The 22,461-nt window shown below is 42.3% G+C and overlaps 1 protein-coding gene across 2 annotated transcripts in view; it reads left to right on the top strand.

Annotated features, from left to right (window-relative positions):
• The first annotated feature begins 16,219 nt into the window (after positions 1 to 16,219).
• fn1b (fibronectin 1b) overlaps positions 16,220 to 22,461 on the top strand; it is a 30,692-nt gene continuing 24,450 nt past the window's right edge. For both annotated transcript variants that reach the window (XM_058628854.1, XM_058628853.1), the window contains exons 1-12: positions 16,220 to 16,530; positions 17,164 to 17,289; positions 17,501 to 17,638; positions 17,731 to 17,862; positions 19,551 to 19,688; positions 19,779 to 19,925; positions 20,027 to 20,215; positions 20,329 to 20,511; positions 20,604 to 20,780; positions 21,573 to 21,728; positions 21,830 to 21,958; positions 22,053 to 22,196. In XM_058628854.1, coding sequence (XP_058484837.1) covers positions 16,389 to 16,530; positions 17,164 to 17,289; positions 17,501 to 17,638; positions 17,731 to 17,862; positions 19,551 to 19,688; positions 19,779 to 19,925; positions 20,027 to 20,215; positions 20,329 to 20,511; positions 20,604 to 20,780; positions 21,573 to 21,728; positions 21,830 to 21,958; positions 22,053 to 22,196 — 1,801 coding nt within the window. In that variant the 5' untranslated portion in view covers positions 16,220 to 16,388. The remainder of the gene's footprint in view (positions 16,531 to 17,163; positions 17,290 to 17,500; positions 17,639 to 17,730; positions 17,863 to 19,550; positions 19,689 to 19,778; positions 19,926 to 20,026; positions 20,216 to 20,328; positions 20,512 to 20,603; positions 20,781 to 21,572; positions 21,729 to 21,829; positions 21,959 to 22,052; positions 22,197 to 22,461) is intronic.

Here is a 22,461-nt window from a genome sequence, read left to right as displayed (position 1 = left end):
AACGAGACCTTGTCAGGACCAAAACCTGGTCCTAATGAGGCAGAAATTATATTCTGAGAAACTGGTTAAGTTTAGGTCTAAGGTTATGGTTAATGCTAGAGATAAGTCATTGGAGTGGCCTCAGAAGAATAGCTGCACTGTGTGTGTGTGTGTTTTGTGGGTTTCCAGTATTGTTGTGTTACTCGGTCTCGTATCCTGTGCTTCAAAGTCTGCGGTGCTTTTAACGGCCGTGAATGTGCCGCCGATGTTGTGATGTTACCGGTTGCCTGGGACTACATTTCCACTCTTGCCCCGATGATGTCACTGTCCACAGAGTTTCCGCCACAGCAAAGGGTCTGCACTTAACAGATGAAGTGTGTGTGTGTGTGTGTGGAGGTGTGTGCGTCTGTGACGTGCACTCAGACCGGCTGCGTTTGCACAGGGGAGAGGGTCAGCACCACGAAACAGAGGCGCTATTTTCATGGGTCTGGTCAGTGTGGGACGCGTCGTCTGGGTCAGTGTTGTTTCAGTCAATAAGGAACTCTGTAACACACACACACACACACACACACACACACGGGGAAATATGCAATTTTCTAGTAAAATTGTGTCCATTGTGTAAGAATTAGCGACATCTGACGATGAGACCGCAAACTGCAACTGACACTCACCTCTACATTTCCAAAGCGCATCAGTGAAGCACATTTTGGAAATCAGAAACTCTCTCCCACTCTATTTTCTATGTTCTCCTTCTTCTTTGATGGCTTATGCATCTGATTAAGAGCAGAACTTTAAATCTTTACGGTCGCTTTTACAACTTTTTGCTCTACGGCGCTCCCCCTACAGTTTCGAACTTCACTTGGGGTGTGTGTAGTGTCGTAAAGACTTCAAGAGGAACTCTGGGTCAGCGGCCCTGGTCTTGCAAGCCTGGTTTTCCACTCACAGACAGTAGGGGGCAGTGGAGACAGACCCCAATCTCCCCGCTACAAGACATTTAACCATCTCAATGACTCCGAAGTCTGTTAAATTAGTAATAAATCCTGCATAGTTCTGCTTTAAAGCCATTCATGCAAATTTTGTATTTTTATTGTAGACACACAAACAGCATCAAATACAGAATAAAATGATTGAGAAGAGGTAAAGAAAACCACAGGTTTATAATGGACTTAACATCTCTTTAAAATACACACAAATACACAAATTAGGGAAACTATAGTCACAAAGAAATAACACAATATAATTAAATAAATAGCAAAAAGAAATTCAGTAAAAAATATACACAGTATATGCCCATAAAACTCCTAAATGTTACACATAGGAGCTTTAAAAATGGGTTACATGCTGACTCTTACTAAGGTTTGGTAAGTGAGGAAATATGAATATTGTATAGCGCACGGGTAATAAAAATAATTGCCTAACTGACTTTAAGAACGCTCACTTATAGTGAGGCACCCCTCTGTTTTTATCATTGCATTACTGCTTTATTTTCACAGTAAAGGCGATTATTTTCTAAGAGTTTGGCAAGAAGTGTTAAAACAATAAAAGCACATACTACACATAATGCTGGATAAAAATCATAACACTTTGAGAAGACTGTTTGTGCTTAGTTTGACACTAACGTCGACAAAAGTTACGTATTGTCATACATTTTAAAAGACGGTTCTACAGCTTTTCCACATCCTTATGATGAGATATGTGTTGTGCAACAGTGATGTAAGAAGTACTATATGAAACATAAGTAACTACAGCTAACTTTAACATTTAAATAGGATCATAGCAATTATTATTTTGGCCAAATAGCATTAAATACACAGTATTTAAAGAAGACATAACGTTTTTCTATTTTCCTCTGACATTTTCTATTCTTTATTCTCTACAACAATATTTGTAAGTTTTTTTTTTATCATTCCGAGCCTATTTTCCCTTTATTTTACAGTTAGATAATTATTTTTCATGAGTTATAGAACTCCAAATGCATGTGACAGTTTGCTTAAATCACCACGTTGGCAGCAAAAGCTTCTGCAAGCGTCTGTCCAGTGCTAGTTTCAAGCCATCAGTGTTCACTGAGCACTTTAAATCCACATAGATCGCAGAACCAGACTGAGCATGTGTGGCCCTTTAATAAAAATGAACCCTCCTCAAAGTTACACACTGGACCTAAATATAAAAACTGACTTTCACACATCTAACTTCCTATTTTCATATTTGTCGTACGTAAGAAACCTCTAGACTTCTCCTTTGGCTGTAAGACACTCACTTTTGACCCAAACATCTCCACAACAAATATAATAAACATGTCACCCCTCCTTTTGGAAAAGCAGAACTCGTATTTCGATTTCATTTCTGCAATGCGTAGGTCAAGCTTAGTTCGAGCTGATATGCTGTATCTGCATAAATATCAGGGGTAAAGTTTGTTCTACATACAGGCAGGTATTGTGTGGTGGTTAATCACTGATTTGCTACTTCCTTTACCTGTGTGTGCACTTCACAGCACCTGCTGTGTCACAGCCTCCAGAGACCCGGATGATGAGCTAGCCGGGGGCGAACCCAGCCAAATCTGCCAGCGTCTGGCAAGTTTGCTGTTTTGGCCAACGACAGTCTCTGAAAAAAGGGAACAAATCATAAATGGGTGGTGGTGACGACAGAAAAGCAACATTTAGCAGCTTTTGAAAACATCCAGCACAGCAGCCGACGAAGATAGATAGTCATCGCTCCGAGAAAACTACAACAAGCTTGTTTGTTGACCGGTTTTATGTCGATCTGCATGTCATGTGGATGGTTTTAGGTCTATCCAATAGCATACAACTGAGAACAGTACCTTTGCTTGGTAGGCGGGGTGTGGTTCTGTGCCCAATGGCGACGCAGCGTGACATCATACCGGTGTGACGACATCGAATGCGACACAACAGACAACAATGGAGGACGTCCAGCAGCTCTTTTTTTCCTGCCTCAGCGTTTGCCTCAACTACCGTGGGATATTTACACAGACCACATTTTTCTGTCGTCCAATCAGCTGACTGTCATAGGTGGAGCCAGGCTTTACACTGGAGCCCCTTTTTGATTCGCTGCGTTGTGGAAATAAACGTCACGTCACACCGGAGCCTTTTCTGTGGCAGTCCCACGTGGATTTTGCGAGTCAATTCTATTTGCTTGTCTATTTTACGTTTGTACATTATACACTGTAAATAAAAACACTATTAAAGCATTTCCCTTTTGCAGGAAATGCCACTGTTCCAGACCCACACGCTAACACTTATCGGTCCACGCGACGTGTGAACACCTTTCCAGTGAATATTCCGGCGTTGCACCTTTAAACAATTGACTGACTTGTGGTGCATGTGATGTCATGTGCTGGATTCCTGCAGGGTATGATGCGCTGTGTAATTACAGGACATAAAAAATGGAGAGAGAGAGAGAGAGAGAGATCAAACACACACATGCATGCCCATAAACACTGCGATGATGTCATGCTTATTTCATGCCCCGGGATGAGATCGTTCACCCTGCAATGACAGTCTGTGTTTTGTCTGACAAAAGTCAGCCAAAGTGAATGTGAGGCTTGGGGAAATCACATGATTTCACCAAGGTGTGACTGAGCTTTGTACTTCAGGTCCTGCTTTTTGGATTTTTGTAACCTCACTCTACTTGATTTTAGCATTTTCTCGTAAGCACGGCACAAACCAGACATTTCATTTACCGGCACAGCTCAGTGGCGATACAGAAAGAACACCACACCAACATATTGTGACTTCATTACACGGCCGTTTTGAATTTGGGGAATATGAGGATGTTTTTGACAGGCTTGTAACTCTGTAAGTCTCATACAACAGTGTTGTGCCTGTTTTAAAGGGGGGAAGCTTTGGGAATGTCCTTTCCGTACATTCTTAATGTTTTCTCCATGCACTTCTAAGTAATCTGCTGGGAAATCATTTAATACGGTTTACCAGTGTGCCGGTGAGTCATTCTCCCACAGATTGGGGTTTTTTGTGCGTGCGTGCATGTATGTGTGTGTGTGTGCTGCACTGCATTACATGTAAGTCTTAGAGTCTGAGGTATTGTTAGAGCCATAATCAAATGAGCCCCGGGGTTTAATTTTACGGTAAGTTTGCTTCATTCAGCTGTCCATCTGGGAAGTCATAGATATCCTCCACTGTTGGAAGTCACATTCAAGCAGCAAATACTCTGAAGTGATGTGGTCATGCTGTTTGGTTTTCTGTGGCACATTGAGTAAAACATTCTGGCACTTCCCTCAGAAAACAGCACTGTAGTCTCACATTGGGCCAATTGGAGAGACGTTTCAGACCAAAAAAGGTAGTAGAGAGAAGTGCGGGGGATGAATAAATGTGAAAAAAATGAAAAGAAATTATACATGACAAGGTGGAATGATATCCATATTAACTTATTCTTTAATGTTGCTGCTGTGTAGTTACCAGCTCCAATTCCCTTAAAACCTTTTAGATCACTGGCTCTAACTTGTTTTTACTACTAATACAAAAAGAGATTAATTGATCATTTGACATCAATGTCTAAACAACTCATTGGGGCTTAAACGTGTAGAAATTGAAAGTAAAAACTGTAAAAATCTAGTTTTCTATTAATTTTGTTAACAAATTGCTAATATTACCACATTATAACTGATTTAACATGTCTATATACCACAGGTGTACAGCAGAGTCGTACCAACGTGGTTGGTAATCTACCTAAGGCCTGAGAGGACAACTGATACAGTCCCACAATCCAGTCTATATGGGTGTCCAGTAATGGTATGTGCTGGTCTAGGCACAAATCTCTTCAGTTTATGGTCAGTTATTGAAATTATACATCTGGAAGTAGGAAGTAGATACAAAAATCTGTGTATCTACTTCCTCTCTCTGGTCAAACAGCAGCTACTGCATTCAAATTTTGAAATGTATTTGTCCATGCTTGCATCACTGGTGCACTCTTATATTACCCTCTTGTCCAACCAGTACAAAGCGTACTGTCCCAGACTCCTCCCCCTTTTATAAATGCCAGAGGTGATGCTTCATTGCCTTTCTCTTTTCATTGTTGGAAGTGCGGTGTGAGTGACTGAGATACTGGTCTCACTGAACACCTCAGATTTCACAACCGGACCACTTGCCCCTCAGCTCTCAACCCACTTCTTGGCATTTTTTCCAATATCAGGCATTGAGCGGAGAAGAGAAGAGATTTGTTACCCTTTAATGTGTCTGCAGAACATCTGGGGTGGAGGTCAGGGCGTTCGATAGACTTTTAGCTTAAGACTGGAGTTTGTCTAACCACAGTCCTACAAGACACAAATTCTACTCTAATGTAAAGTTGGCCAAAGTGGGGACCCATTTTTTAAAATATGACAAACGACCATGTCCCAATTCACAATATAAATTGTGAAAAGAGTATTTCTTATTTTTGTGACTGTGCTGAAATATGAGCATGCTCCCTCGTGTGGTTTTAAAAGTAAAAGTAGCAGTGCTTTTATGTTGGCCGCCATCTTGGTTTCCGATGTCAGGTTTGGTGAGTTTGCTCAGAGTTTGACTTGGAAATTCTGAGTTCCGACTACAAATGGAACACACCATGGGCCACACGGCAAGATAGTGGCGAGCACTTTTGCCTTGCTGCAAAAAGACCCAGTCTGCCTGAGGGCCGTTATTGCTTGTTCTCCCTGTGTGTGCATGGGTTTTCTCTGGGTTCTCTGGCTTCCTCCCATAGTCCAAAAGCATGCAGAGGTTAATTGGACGCTCTAGAGTGACTGCAGGTGTGAAAGCAACTGCAGGTGTGAAGGCAACTGCAGGTGTGAAGGCAACTGCAGGCGTACCCCTCCTTTTGCCCTATGTCAGTTGGCACTGGCTCCATTGGCCTACGCAACCCTCATGTCGACAATAAAGCCGTAGACAATGAATGAATGAATGAAAACACGTCATTAAGGGCTTGAAAAAAATCAGCAGAATTATTTGGGCACCCAATTTGGGCGCCCAAAAAAATTCTCTGGGAATGAATGGCCTCCCCTTGTCTTCTACTTCTACTTATCACAATCACAAACTTTCCCTCTCCTGAACTGTACAATAGTTGCAGTCAAGTAGTTAAGAATATATTATTATAAAAAAAAGGCTAACTATCCAGTGTTCTTGTCTGCTGACAGGTTTTTGATATCAATGCCCGTTTGTCTTCATAGGAGAGATCAAACTTTACAGCCTCAACATCATCACCATCCTACCAATGCTAAAGAAATGCCATTATAGCCCTCCTGTTAGCCACTGCGAGCATCATTGTCTGGGTGCGAACTGTGACCCATCCTTCACTCAGCAGACTGCAGCCCTCCCTCCACAGTGGCAGCCTCTGAATCAAACCTCCCCATCCCTGCCGTGCACATCACAGCACGGCCAATCATTTCTCGTAGATGTGTCAAAGCAGGATCCTAACATGAGTGTGTCTGCCAGATCAGAGCCAGAGAGTAAAGATTCTGCTATGGTCTGGACACTCAGCGACACTACGCTTCTTAACATTTGAGCGAAATCCTTTGGTGACCTCCTGCAACACACAAATATGTGGCAGCAGCTGAGAACAAACATCCCTGTCACTTGCTGGCTGTGTTTGTTGAGGTGTCTGTGTATTTATGTGCATGGGCATATTTGTGGAGATGTCTGACTCTGTGTGTGTTGAAGGGGCCGTGCTGGTCTGCACACAAGCACTTTCCTTTTTCCTGTTTTCTTTCAGTCAATCATGAATTTCTACTAAGCAATAAAGTGAACAGAATCAGTGGGTCTTGTCATGCATTTCCCAAAACTGGCTGACTTCACCTGGGATGGGTCAGGTGGGCCCTGTCCTCTGTACAGGCCCAGGTGAGCTGGCAAGTCCATGTCATCAGCTGTAGACGGGAAGGAATGAGTAATGTTGCCGCCTGCAGCAAGGTACACAATTAGGGATATTTCTCTTGTGTGGAAAATGTCCATAGGCTCAGTTGCAGAAAATATTTAGGGGGGTAGCAGGAATTGCACGTATGTTAATGTGTGTTACAAAGTGGGTGATTTTTGAGAAAGGTTTGCAGGAAAAATGTTGGTTTTTATTGGCAAAAAAAAAAGAAGAGAAAAGTAAACTTGGCTTGTGAGTCGAGTCCCTGCCAGTTCAAAGGCTGGGGTACCCCTGGGCAACTCCCCTGGGTTCTCCTGGTGCTGGTCCCAAACCCAGATAAATGGGGAACAGCACTCAGTGTAAAAATCTGCCAAATCAAATATGGGGACCATTCCGCTTTTATATAAAATATTAATAGTATGTTTAGATGATAGTATAGATATCACAGTATATAAAAAATGCATGTTGAGTTCTGCCTCCCTTCTGAACAGGAAGCCACCAGGGGGCAACTTCAGTAAATTAATATTCTCAATCACAAGTCTTCTTTGATAGAACACGATTCCCACTTAGAGGAAAATAGATGATAAAGTGCTGCATTTATGAGATGAGAATAAAGAACTACAACTCTTAGTGTACAGCCTGCTGAAGATTACTATTAGAGGAAGAAAAAGCGTGATTGACTGCTAGTTCACGGGTGAGGTCATGAATCTTAAGTCTCCAAAACGGGAGATGGTATTTCTCAGGGTGAGATCACAACCGGCTGTTATTGTGACAGTCTGACTTCAGTCAGAACATGTAAACATGTAAGTCTGGTTGAAATTGCACTAACATAAATTTCCAAATGTCCCAGCTAATGAGACCGGGGGACAAATTACCATTGCATTTAATCAGACCCAGATTAAACGCTTTGCGTATTTTCCACAGTTCCTGATTCTGGACTGCGACCCAGAAATAAAACAAGAAGCCGTTTCACAGGAGAGGACAACAGTGAGAAAAACATAGCAACATGCAGACCAGTACAAGTACAGAGATCAAGTGTATGCTCTGCCAGCTTAAATAAATACATATTTTAAAGTTCTGGGAGAGTAGAAAGATTTGGAATAGCACTTGATATGCTAACAACTAGCCAGCTAAACTGGAAACCACGTAATGCTAACAAGCGTCTTGCCATGTAGCATAGGTGGAAGACACTTCTTTCAATTCGTTGCTAGTGCTTGTATACTAGGACAGTCTAATAGTCTAATTATACACAGAAGCTTGTTTTATTTGTGCATGGAAACAAACTGTGTGTCTGGATAATCTGGGCTGAGTTGGAAAAGATGTTTAGCGACGTAGACTTGCACAAAGCTCCGACACAACACTGCTGCTTTGGCAGGGAAAAGGTTTTGTTTTTAGTCCTTACATGTGCAAACTGGCAATAAGAGAGGAAAAGTGTTCAGAGTGAAAAAAAAATAGACGTCTCATAAACCTTTATTCTGCTTCACATGAGGTCACTGCTCTGAAAGTCTGCTTTATGTAGCTTATGTCGTCAGGCAGGAGAACTATAATATAACCCTTTCTCTGAGATTCTGTTATTGAACAATCACCCCTATTGCTATCCAAAAAAAGAGCCTATTGTGTAATAAAATAAAAATGGTAAAAGAAAGCATAATGGAAAATGCACAGTCATTACAGCTGAAAGTATTGAAGCTATGACGCGGAGCCAGATTGGCTCAACATTCTGGGCACAACAACTTTTACTGCACAATTTACTGGAATTAATTAATCCAGTGGACGGTATGTTGTGTTTTCCTGTTTATGTCTATTTTTTTCATTTGAGATCTGTTGGAAACTTTTACTTTTTCTGGATGGCCAGTAAAAGGTGTGTCCTCCAGGAGCTTGACCAGGAGAGATGACCAGGCAGGCGGATTGTGTTGACGGGATGCACGTCGCAGACACACACCAAAAGTATGAGTAACAAGGTTGTCAAGGGTCAGCTCAGAATGATTCTCTACCTCAGTGCCTTTGGAGCTTCCCCAAGGTGTTTTGGAAATGTGCCCTGTCTGTGTGAAGATTATCACCCTTCCAGTGGCAGCTTAATCAGAAATTTATTAACGAGAAGAACTGTAGACGCAGTTTTATAAGACAATCAGTCATAGTCGGCGTGACAGCAGGAAAAGTCACAGACGTTTTCACGTGGGCACCAAATTCTGTGCGTGTCTGTGAAGCTCTTTTTGCATCACTAACAAAGTAGCTAGTTTTTCGTTCCAGTGAGTAAACAAGATGCAGACTGGATTCCTCTGCTTCTCCCATTTGACTTTTTAAAACCATGTTATGTGAGTACATGAGCGTGTGTGTGTGTGTGTGTGTGTGTGTTTGAGGGCAAAAGTTAAAGAAAGTCTCACACCAACCCTCCACCACAGCAGAGAAAGAAAAACACTCGTTACCCCCTTAAGGTCACACTTATTTACACCTCATGTCATGGTGTGAAAACCCAGACGAGGTTTCCAAATCCCTGACTTCAGACGGAGTGCCACAAGCGATTGCTGTCCAGGAAATGGACGTACAGCTATTCTGTCAGGTTTAAATTGTGGAGTTATAAACCGTGTCTGAGCCGAGGTCACACAGATGTCTGCAGAGGTGGCGGGCGTCGGTCAGCGCTCACAGCGCTTTGCAATGGCAGAGCTTGTCTCGGATCAGGGTGGAAAAAAAGTTCAAAAAGGTGGAGGAAGTTCTTAATATTCCAGCAACATACAAACAACCTCCAGAGAAAAGGAAGATCCACAAACAAGAGGTCATATTTAAAGGGGGTATAATCTAATGTTAATATGTTAATATAAAATATAAGCAGCTGTTTCAGATTTAGCCATGAGCTGCTTTTAGATTTATATTAGCACTGAAATCCTGTAGTACTACTTAGTTCCAAAAGAACCATTCTTTGGCACCCTTCCCTTGGGGTTCCAGAGTAAATTCTCATACAAAGCTTGACATCTTGTTGAGGCAAACAGCCACAAATCGAGCTGAAAAAAAGAGCTGCTGGATGTCCTCCTTTGTTGTCCGTTGTAGTTTGTACCAAACTTTGGTACTGTACCAAACTGAAACACAGCATTAAATGCCCACTAGTGTTGGGCAGCTTCCACTACTGTTGCCAGCTTCCAGTCCCCGGGGGAGCCACATCTGGCATACTCCTAGTGCCATGTCCCAAGGTCGAATAAATGGGGAGGGCATCCAGTGTAAAACCTTTGCCAAATCAAATATGCGGATCACTGAGAACAATTGTTCATGGACGCTGGTGAGAACAGAAGAGGACACAAGGGACAGGGCAAGATAGAGGCAGATAATTGTGCTGTGACGACCCCCAAAGGGAGACTTTGCAAAAAGAGGAAGTCAAAGAGAGTGAGTAGAAGCACAGCTGGAAAAGAACGGGGATAATTCACAGCAAACAACTGTCCTCCCTGCATCAAACCAGGTGCCACCCCATGCTGAATGTTTCAGACGTTCTACTGCTGTTGGTGCTGCGTTTATGGTATGTGAATGGCAAAGGCTGGAGTCCAGACCCAGTTCATTTTCCAGAGTTTATGTCTTAAATCCTCTTCTTAACAAGCCAGAGAGGCATATACTGCTCAAGCAGAGACATTAGCCAGAAGTTAGCGAGCCAGTCAGTTAAAAAATGGCAGCGGATATTCAGTTTGAGCACAAACCACAACTTCCAGTCTTCTGTTGGAAGAATTTTGATGAAAAACCAGGTGGAGAGAGTACTTCCGCACACAAGGCGCGATATACGCCAGAGTGCGCGACACATTGCGGGGTGTCAGCCAATTCGAGGGTTGCCAGGTCAAGGCTCGGATAACTATCCTTGGCGACTACTTCGTCTGTTGTCGAAATATTTTTCTTTTGAAATCCTCCATTTGGATTTACCAAACGAGGCAGAGAGTAGAACAGTAGCTACTGTATCCCCTTGAGATTAAAATGCAGATTTTCTCAATGGACTTTGGTACGGCAGAGTGAGCTGTCTAACGACAAGATAGGGACGTTATCCTATTCTTCAGATAAGCAGACTTTATTTGGTTATCCTTTTGTTTAGTGGCTAAAATCTTGCTTTTTTTTGTGTTAAACGTGAGCATTTGCAGGCCTGAAAGATAAATTGATTTGCTTACGAACAAACGTCAACAGCTGATTTGCATGTCTGATCACTCTGCTCCTTCTGCGCTCCTCACCCATGCCGTGAGCTCATCTCCAGGGTGTGAGAGTGTCTCGTTTGACTCAGCGCGTAATTCCGTCGATGAAGCACCGCCATCAGCACTCGTCCGCCTCCGTCCTTCGCTTGTCAAGTCAAACCCCCGCTGTCACTCCTCAGCAGACCACACCCAACCCGGTTTCCACGGCGACCCTGTATTGTAGCACGCTGTTGTGGAATCTTTTGAGACATGAGTGTTCGTCTCAGTGACCTCTAGCCTTTGTCGTCAGCCGAGAAGCAGATGCTCTTCACATCCTGTGCAGAGAATTCAGACTGATTCAGACCTGACAAGCAGTGCTGACTGAGAATGCTGACAACCTCAAATTATCTTGCTCAACCGTTCTCCCTGTGGCAGTCTGCAGAAAGAACATTAATACATGTTTATTATGTTGTGTTTTTCAATTCATATACCAGCCAGTATTGCTTGGTCAATTGTTTTCATGTCATCGTTTTATATATCTTCTGTATTTTCACATTACTGTATTGAACCTTGTAAATCACTTTAAGTAAGTGCTATAATGTGTATAATTATTGTCATTATTGTAATAGCAGGGAGATGGAGTGGAGCATAAGTGGAACAGCCAGACATGGGTGTGACGGTCATGGTGTTCATCCTGCTCTCTGCTCTTTCCCCACTTTTCTAACTCCGTTCTTCCCACTGTCTTTTCACCTATTACCTCACACATTCCCCAGTCTCCCACTCCCTGCCCCAGTTATTTCATCCAGCTGTGGCCATCTGGCGGCTCTCGCTCTCCAAACTGCCTATCCAACGTTTGGTGAAGCCAGGGTGGAGTAACACAAATTAAAAACAAGCGCTGTCAAAAGGCACTGTGTGTGTGTGTGTGTGTGTGTGAAACCTGGTACACATTGCACTACACGACAACGTCTTTTTATAAACTGATTCGATTAAAGAGTTTAAAAGATTAAAGCCGCTTACTGGTTTCCCTGCTGCCATAAATATCTGGAGAACTTAAGTCACATTAAGAACAAATGGGATTTTCAGGGTTAAGATCTGGTTTTAAGGTTAGAATTGGGTTTAGGCTAAGGTTAGGGTTAAGGTTAAAAAACATAGGGAGTGAGGACATTTTGGGAACGTGAGGACATTTTGGCTGGTCCTCACATTTGGCTTTTTGAGGGTTAAGAATAGGTTTTAGGGTTAAGTTTAGAATTGGGTTTAAGTTAGGGTTAGGCAACATGTTTATAAAAAGACTGTCGCAAATGTTGCCTAACCCTAACCTAAACCGGACCAGGACCAGCCAAAATGTCCTCACGTTCCCAAAATGTCCTCACTCCCTATAGTTTTTAACCTTAACCCTAACCCTAACCTTAGCCTAAACCCAATTCTAACCCTAAACCCAGGCCTTAACCCTGAAAAAACACTTTAAATGTGGGGCTCAAACAAAAATTTCCCCACAAGGTCAACATGTCCTTACAAAGATGGGTTTGCACATTGTTTTGGACCTCACATAATTAATCGGTTCCTCAGAAATAAGATTATGGCTCATTTAAAAGGTTTAAAAGGCTTATGTAGAAAAGTGGTGGCACAAAATGGCGGCCAGGCCCTTTGCCTTAAATCAGGGGTGTCAAACTCATTTTTGTTCAGGGGCCATATACAGCACAATTTGATCTCAAGGGGGCCGGACCAGTAAAAATAGTAAAATAATAGCATAATAACCTATGAACAACAAGAACTCCTTTGTTTTTTTCTCCTTTGTTTTACATTTAATGAAGGATAATTTTACAAAACATGAAATTTCTTGAGAAATATAAGTGCAATTTCAACAATATCATGCCTAAATTTACTATTTACACAGCACAATGGATCTATAAAGGCACAAACATTTAGTCACGGGTATCTGGAGCATTTGACATTACGTTTAGATTAGTGTGAAATTTTAACAAATTCATTCTGTGGGCCGGATTGGACCCTCTGGCGGGCCGGTTCTGGCCCCCGGGCCGTATGTTTGACACCCCTGCCTTAAATATACATATGAAAGGCTGATTCTAAGGCTACAAAAACCAAATAACAAACAATTTAAATTGAATATACACTTATACAAACTTACTTATGTTTGATATATTCACTTTCTTCACTTTTTCAACTTCTTTCACTATAGGAAAAAACAACTCTGTCGTTACTGTATCAATTTTTACAGGTAAGTTATATATTATCAAACTCTGAGAAAACAAGTACTGTATATATCCAGATGCGATTGAAAGTATTCAGCTCCAAATTTATTACATACCATGATACAACGTGCAGAGTAAACATCGTGTTCTCTGTCAAATCTGTGTAACTCACTGTTTCATCCCAATGCAGTAATGTCATTTCCAGGTCTCATATCAGGATGTTCAGGTTTCACTATTCTGAGCTTCCAAATACAAATCACTTTGAGTAAAACGGGAAAACCAAATGAAATAGTGGAGGGACTATTTTTGAAATATTGACGTTAAGCACTGAAAACAGCGAGGCAAAGAAAACAGATAAGGTGAATAACCGTGATTGAAGCCAGGCTCTCTCACGGAGGCTTCGCCAGAGACGGCTTGTAAATCTGACCGTGAGAGCTAACAGGCCAGGAAATTAAGTCATAGAAGTGAAAACACAATTCAAGTGGGGAACCCAGCGTCTCCTTTGTTCACAGATCTTTAGTCGTCGCCGTCGTACAGCAGTTCCTTCGCTGCACTGCATGAGCGAAAGTGTCAGGAAACATCTGCGTGTACAGATGTTGCACTGTTACAAAAATAATAGCGAACCGTGCAGTGTTGTGATCCTCCACACTCTGGTGCTGCTGAATGGAAACTCTGTGGATGTGTTTTTTCCACACGGCACATGTTGGTGACTCAGTTGCACTCACTTTAAAAAACAACAACATTTTTTTGGGTGCTGTGTTCGTCCTCTGTTTCTGTTTTCCCCCCCGAAAACTGTCTGCTCACTGTTCGCTGTCAGGCACGACTCATTCCTCGAGTCCTGTGACAGGAATTACTGAACCACAGTCTCTCTCTCTCTCTCCCTCTCTCTCTCTCTCTCTCACAGTAGCTGCTTTCCAAAACCAGACCCATGAGTAAGTTCTGTGCAAGCAGCGACTTCTCCTCTGTGGTACTTTGTTTATAATCCCCCTTTTTTTTCATGTCCACAGAGAAATTAAGTTTGTATAAATTAACGCCACGTTTTGCTTTGTGGGCACTGACCACCAGCTTGTATAGTTCGAGTCACTTTAACAATCCAATAAAAATGGTTATAAATAGTGCCAAAAATACAAGGTAAAGTGTATAAATTGTACCTTGTACACTTGTCGGTTAAATGCAAAAGTGCAGCCGACAAAAACTGCATGTTTTTCTTGCACTTTAACAACATATTTCCTGCTTTATCGCACCATTAGACAATGGAAAATGAAGTTTGTAAAGTGTTAACGCTCCTGCACCAAGGACACAGGAGACATGAGGTCACTTTGTGTCCCTTTGGGACAAAGGATTTCAAACCCCAAAGACACAAGATGGCACATTTGGACTCGGTGATGGAAGCAGCAGATAACACACACTGAAAACTGTGTGAAAAATGCTGGGGTTTTTTTTTATATGGACTTTGGTGCGGTGTGCAAACCTCAGTTTCCAGGAGGAAACGGCTGTTAAACAGTGCGATAACGTGGGAAAAACTTATTCATAAGCTATCATAGAAATAAGCAGGTGTACAGGGTGCACGGCTGGTGTTGATAATGTGTGAAAACCTCATATAACGACACATTGAAACACCTGAACTTTACCTTTAATCCTCTTAAATATCATAAAGCTCAAACTGAAAATATTGTGTGTTAAATTTGCGTTTCAATTTTTATTTTTCCTAGACTCAAAAACACAAATATCAACCTTCATATTTAGGGTTACTCCTAAATCCTTTATGAGTGGAAATATCTTTTTTTTTTTTGTGGGGCATCTGTTTCCCTGTCCGACATAAAACGTCACACAGGCTAAATGTGAATTACAGACACGAGTAACACACTCGGCCAAACCAGACGGATGACAAATAAAGAAAGGGAACACTGTGATGAATGTAGAGCAGGTGGAGGCGGAAAAGAGCGAGACTGTGTGTGTGTGTGTGTGTGTTTATACGGTGGGAGATTAATAGGACTGAACTAAGACTTGACCAAATTAACTTAACAGATATATTTTTTTTGAGTTAATGTGGTAAAAGTAATTTCTGTCTTTGGTAAATTGGTGGCTGTTAAAAACAATGACTCAAGACCATGTGGAGAAAAATGATAACTTACGGTGGTGTCTGGACAGTGGGCGATAACAGTCTGGACCGCTCGGTTGACCAGCTGCTGTTTTCAGCTCTCAAAGATCTCTTTGTTTTTGCAGCAGTGCGTTTAATGTGCGTGATCTGTTAGTCCCTTTAGGTTAGGATCATCTAATCATTAAAAAACCAGCAATGAATCATTAACTAATAATCAAGTAATACACTATCATTAACAAATCATCAACTAATGACTAATTACTGATTAACTTACCATTACCTTGTTATAAACTCATGACTAAATGATACACGTTTCATTATCTAATAATCACTAATTAAGCATTACTTTCTAATGGTAAGCTTACTATTACCTAGTTAGTTGGTTGCTTGGTTATTTAGTTAGTTAGTTAATTAACTTTTTTGTAGGGATGCACAATATCTGGTTGACTAAAAAAATAAGGAAAACACAATTCATTACTAATTCTAATAATCCTCAGTTAGTAATTAACTAATGACTTGATGATTTACCTTAGTTAGTTAACATTTTGGTAGGATTGCACAAAATGATTAATGACTAAAACAAAAGGCTGCTTCCTCCTCTACAACTATCTTTTTTAGTTTTATGTTCATTTGTAGAGTGTAAAAAACATGATGTTAATTTCACTTTTCTTTTTTTTTTTTTGCTTTTGCAGCAGCATCATGAAGCCAGACTTGTTTTGTAAACCTCTGACCTTTAACGCCCTTTGACCGCGTCTTTTTATCTGACCTCTGGGATGCTCCTCTTTCATCTCCATAACGTGATGTTTGCGTCTGTCTTGGGTCACTTTTCCTTTCTTCATATCTTAAAAGTTTCCAGTGTCAGCATTGCTCACACTCAGTCCCGCCCTCCACTCGGCTGTGGCGGCGCGCGCGGGTATAAAACCAGCGCGCTCCCCTCTCCTCAGCCTGGTACACCAGCTGCAAGGAGCAGCGCAGGAGGGACACAAACCAAACAACACTTCTTCTATTTTTTTCCACCCCAAGCAAAAGTCCAGTCCTCCTTCTTTCAAAAGCTTTGCTTCATAACTAACAATCCTCAAGTTTCCTTTGTAAGATCCTTGTTTTCCTCCCCTCACAATGACCGGTAGCCCACTCACGGGGCTGCTGGTTGCGCTGTGCGTAAGCAGCGCAGTCCACTGCGTGCCAAGCAAGAACAAGAGACAAACTGGACAATACCGGGTGTATCCTGAGCTCCAAGACCCAGCGGCCCTCACTCCAGGTTAGTACATACACTTCACTGCACATCTGGAAATATCATTGGTGTTTTACTCTAAAACAAACACTTTTAGACATGATTTTACCCACACTAATGTCACAAAAATGACTTTATTCTGCACTAGATCTAATATTTCCTTTAAGATCAATCAATCAAGGCAAGGATTTTATTTTAGATCCAAACAAATTTGCAGAATTAACACTGAATTAAGGCAAAACCTAAGTAAATGTACATTAAATGTTATGTAAAACTTTCCTGACACCCCTATATTCCTTATGTTATTTAATTGTATTAAATGCCATTATATGCCATTACTATTACACTTTTATATGATGTATGTTATTGCTGTATTATGGTATTTTCATAGCTATGTTCTTTGTTTCTGTGCATTGAGCATTGAAACTCATATGATACAGTAGGCGACACATGGTTATCATGACGTCATTTGACCAAAAGTAAAGTCAAGTAAATGAAAGTCTGGTGATGATTAACTGTAAGAAAAACAAAACAATTAAGTCTATAAAAAAAGAATAAAAGATTACATTTAGTTTAATCAGAGAAAGATGGCTGAAGAGGAAGAATAAAGTCATTTTTTTTGGCACCACTTATTTGCTGTTGTTTTCTGTTCGTCTGTAGTCGGCTGTGAGGAAAACGGTCGGTCATACAGGCTGAACGAGCAGTGGGAGAAACCTTACCTCGGCAGTACGCTGGTGTGCACCTGCACTGTGGCCTCGGACATCAAATGCAAATCCAAGCCTGACGGTCAGTGAGCGAGCCCACGCTGAAATGTCTCATTCCCTCTCCTCCTTACTTCAGGGCCATTGTTTCACGCACAAAAACACCACATGTAGTGACTTAAGTGGCTATTAAAAACAAATGGGGACTCATTTAGCCTGTACTTGTTCTCATCATTGTGTCCTTAAGCAGCCACAGTGCGTTGACCTTTGGCTGTTTCCTCTGTTTCTAATCTCAGTGGTAGAGTCCTGTTATGACAAGTACAATGACCGCACATACCAGGTCGGTGAAACCTACGAGAGGCCAAAGGATGGAATGATCTGGGACTGCACCTGCATCGGCTCCGGTCGAGGCAAGATCAGCTGCACCATCGCAAGTGAGTTAAAAAAAAAAAGAAGCACTTTTTTAATATAAGATAGTGAGTGAAAGACAGTGGATTTAAGCTCCACCCGTTTGTGCCATACACAGATCGCTGCCATGAAGGTGGGAGGTCGTACAAAATCGGGGACACCTGGCAGAGGCCTCACGATACCGCCGACTACATGCTGGAGTGCGTGTGTCTTGGGAATGGCAAAGGAGAGTGGACCTGCAAACCTGTGGGTGAGTAATCAACTTTATATCTGCACTCACGGCTGCCACCACACACACACACACACACACACACACACACACACGCTTGGGCTACAGTGTCACCGTGTTTGACATCATTCTAAATATTTGACAGCAGTTAAAGCAAACAAAGAGTGCACTCTTTCCTCTTAGGCCACATTTTTATTGATTGTTTCTCGTGTAATCGTCCAGGGTGACTCAGACTTAACAGAATAAAAATAAAAGAATCAATGTTTTTAGGCAAATATTAGGAGCTATAGTCAGAAAAGGTTGCAATACTGCAGTATTGTTTGCTTCTTGCACTAATTGGAGAAATGTTGTGGCCACACATTCCTCCTCTCCCACATTTTTCTCTCTGTAAAAGTCATCCTTTATTCTCTGAATCTGCACTCTCCACTGCACTTTCTATCATTTTTCAAGGGTTTTTTCCAATTTACTATTTCCATAACATTTTTTATGCACCAAAAATATGCCTAAAAACAGGCGAATGGAAACCCATCTTGTTTTTTTTTAATAGAAACAGCTGCTGCACAAAGAGTTTATATCCCAGTCCCTAGTTTGCCTTTTATATTGTTAAATACACTATTTAAAAAATACAAACGCAAATACATGACAATGCAACACAATGAATTTCATCACAGATGATAGGTCACAAAGCACCAACACAACAATTGTAACAAATCATTTAAGTTAAAACAAGTACAGCTATGATTTGATTTGAGCCGACATTTAACCTTTAAATTAAAACGATTTTATATCAGAAATGTGATTTTTGTTTGGTACAGAATTCCATAATCAACAGCCTCTTACAGAGAAAGCCAATTGTCCAAACTTAGATTGCCCAAATGTAGATAGTCCAAACTCAGATTATCCAAACGTAGATCGTCCAAACCTAGATTGTCCAAATTTAGATTGTCCAAATGTAGATAGTCCAAACGCAGATTGTCCAAACCCAGATAGTCCAAACCCAGAGAGTCCAAACACAGATTGTCCAAACTTAGATTGTCCAAAAGTAGATCGTCCAAACGTAGAACGTCCAAACGTAGATTGTCCAAAAGTAGATTGTCCAAATATAGACTGTTTAAACACAGATTGTCCAAATGTAGATTGTCCAAATGTAGACTGTCCAAACACAGATTGTCCAAACGTAGATTGTCCATACACATACTGTCCAAACGTTGATTGTCCAAACGTAGATCATCCAAACCTACATCGTCCAGACTTAGATTGTCCAAACACAGATTGTCCAAATGAAGATTGTCCAAATGCAGACTGTCCAGACGTTGATTGTCCAAACCTACATCGTCCAGACTTAGATTTTCCAAACACAGATTGTCCAAACGCAGACTGTCCAAATGCAGATTGTCCAAACATAGATTGTCCAAACGTAGACTGTCCAAACGCAGATTGTCCAAACGCAGACTGTCCAAACATAGATTGTCCAATCGTAGACTGTCCAAACATAGATTGTCCAAACGCAGACTGTCCAAACGTAGACTGACCAAACGCAGACTATCCAAACGTAGACTGACCAAACGCAGACTGTCCAAACGCAGATTGTCCAAATGTAGATTGTCCAAACGTAGACTGTCCAAGCGTTTTGTCACATTTGACAGGATCAGTGATCTTGCGTCAGTGACAGTTGCGTTGAATGACATTGTGCCGCGTTCTCTGCGCAGCTGAGCGTTGCTACGACACCACCGCTGCATCGTCGTATGTCGTGGGGGAGACCTGGGAGAAACCGTACCAAGGCTGGATGATGCTGGACTGCACCTGTCTGGGCGAAGGAAACGGACGCATCACGTGTACCTCGAGGAGTAAGCAGATACATAAACACTCACACACGTAGAGAATGAACGCGCGTACAATTTACATCCATAATTAACCATTTCTGTTCTCCCAATCAGACCGCTGCAATGACCAGGACACCAGGAAGTCCTACCGTATCGGAGACTCGTGGACAAAGACTGATGCAAGCGGACAATTCCTGCAGTGTCTGTGCTTAGGAAACGGCCGTGGAGAGTGGAAATGTGAAAGACACAACACAGGCCGAAGTGAGTCCTAAAATTTGTGTTGAAAGTGTTAACTAAATGTCAGTAATCATGAATAAGACCCTCTCAGTCCTGACATCCACGCACTGCTCGCTGTTGTTCAGCCACAGGTGCAGTCGCGGTGAATCCCGCCCACACCGCGACCCAGAAGCAGATTGATGTCCCCGTTGAAGGAACCTGCCGCACGGACTCTGGAGCCAGCTACTTTGACGAGCAGCGCTGGATCAGGACGCAGGGCAACAAGCAGATGCTCTGTACCTGCCTGGGAAACGGCATCAGCTGTCAGGAATGGGGTGAGTTCAGGGGAGAAAGGAAAAAAAAAAGCAGGATCCAGACCGGATTTTTTCTTTCCTTCTTGCTCAAACAACACTGCCATTCTGCACTCCTCCCTCTTTTGTCTGTGTAGAAGCCAGAAGCCAGGTTTACGGTGGTAACTCTGATGGACGGCCGTGTGTTTTCCCCTTCGTCTTCATGGGAAAGACCTACTACTCCTGCACCTCAGACGGACGCACAGATGGACAGCTCTGGTGCTCTACAACCTCAGACTATGAGACGGACAAGCAGTACTCTCTCTGTACTGAGAAGAATGGTGAGAAGTTCACTTGAACTCAACCCTTTTATTAGTTTCTGCAACAACATTTATCATTTCAACTTTTTTTTTTGTCTCCTCCCCAATTGTAGCCATCGTGGCAACACGCGGCGGAAACTCCAACGGCGCCCTGTGCCACTTCCCATACCTCTACAGCGGCCGCAACTACACCGACTGCACCGCCGACGGCCGCCGCGACAACATGAGGTGGTGCGGCACCACCCACAACTACGACGGAGAGCAGCGGTTCGGATTCTGCCCCATGGCTGGTGAGCGCGTGGCCACTGATTTGACTTGAGTGTCTACAAAAATGGCTAGAAATGTTATATTAGTATTATTTATATTGTGGCAATGCTTTGTGATCTTTAAAGAGTTGGTGACCATGAAAGACGTTGGTCAAACCAGGCTGTGAACCGTCAACCTTTTTGAGCCGTATCTTGTTCTTGTGGGTGATTGCGTTTAATGGTTTCATGGCTCATTTGTTGACACTTTGGGTCTAAATAAGTTGGTTTGGTCATGGGAGAGTAAAAAAGTCTATTGAGGGTGTTACATAACACCATCACACACACACACACACATTCTCATGCTCATAGACATAATGCATTCCCTAGCCCGGGGGTCACCAACAGGGTGCACCAGGTCGTCTTAACTTGTTAAATCATTGTTAATAATTATTAATGGATCAGACATTAATCTAAATATCCTAAATCAGTAACAATAGAAATAATAATAATGATAATTTATAATTAAAGATAGACCATGCAACTTTGTTATTTCAGAAAGTGACCCCTTACCCTCACAACTAAATGCCTAACCCTTAACCTAAACCTTAACCATAACCAGTTATTGATTAACTCTAACCTTAACCATAACCACAGTTCAAAATCTTAGCCCTAAACTTGAACCAGTTCCTCAGAAATAAGATTGTGCCGAATTAGGACCAGGTGTCAGTGTCTATGACAGAAAAGGTCCCGAAAGAGATTACACACACTACGAGTGCAAAAACAAATCAAGTGAGACGAAATCTAACAGTTGCTCCTCGCCTGTCTCTGCCCATGCAGCCCACGAGGAGGTGTGCACCACCAACGACGGCGTGATGCACCGCGTGAACGACAAGTGGGACAAGCGCCACGACTCCAACGGTCACATGATGGAGTGCACGTGTCTGGGGAACGGCCGCGGCGAGTGGAGCTGCATTGCGCACTCACAGCTGCGAGGTCAGAGGGAGAACTCCAAGAAAAAAGTCGTATGACGGGACAGTAACACAGAGGAGTGTGTGTGTCATTTTCACTCTCTTTTCTCTCCTTCACATGTGCAGACCAGTGCATTGTGGACAGCTTGACCTATGAAGTAAACCAGGAGTTCTCCAAGCGCCACGACGAGGGCTACATGATGAACTGCACCTGCTTGGGGCAGGGACGCGGACGCTGGAAGTGTGACGCTCTCGGTGCGTTTGTTGGACAAATACATTTAATATTGTTGTTAATATAAAATCATCCTATCGTCTGTGCTGTTGTCTCACTGTGTGCGTTCTATCACAGATCAGTGTCAGGAGCCGCAAACCAGAGCCTTCTATCAGATCGGAGACTCGTGGGACAAAGCCATCCACGGCATCCGCTACCGCTGCTCCTGCTACGGCCACGGCATCGGGGAGCTGCGGTGTGAGCCCCAGCAGACCTACCAAGGTAAGACATATAATCTATATATAATCTAACATCATTTCACGTGCATCCAGTGCTGCGTTCACATGGTCCATGGTCATTCGGACTATTTTTGGTTTAAATGTTTATTACAGGGAGACTCTAAAAGTCCAATGTTTAGGAATTAGTGGCATCTAATGGTGAGACTGCAGATTGCAACAGATGGAGTTTTTCGCAAGCACATAAGGGAACTATGTTGGATTTAGAAAGTGTCTTCTTAATTTTGGTAGAAAGCTTCCGCTTCAAAGCG

Source organism: Solea solea, chromosome 5, assembly GCF_958295425.1.
Source record: "Solea solea chromosome 5, fSolSol10.1, whole genome shotgun sequence".
Taxonomy (NCBI): domain Eukaryota; kingdom Metazoa; phylum Chordata; class Actinopteri; order Pleuronectiformes; family Soleidae; genus Solea; species Solea solea.
This window is presented reverse-complemented; position numbering and strand designations above follow the sequence as displayed.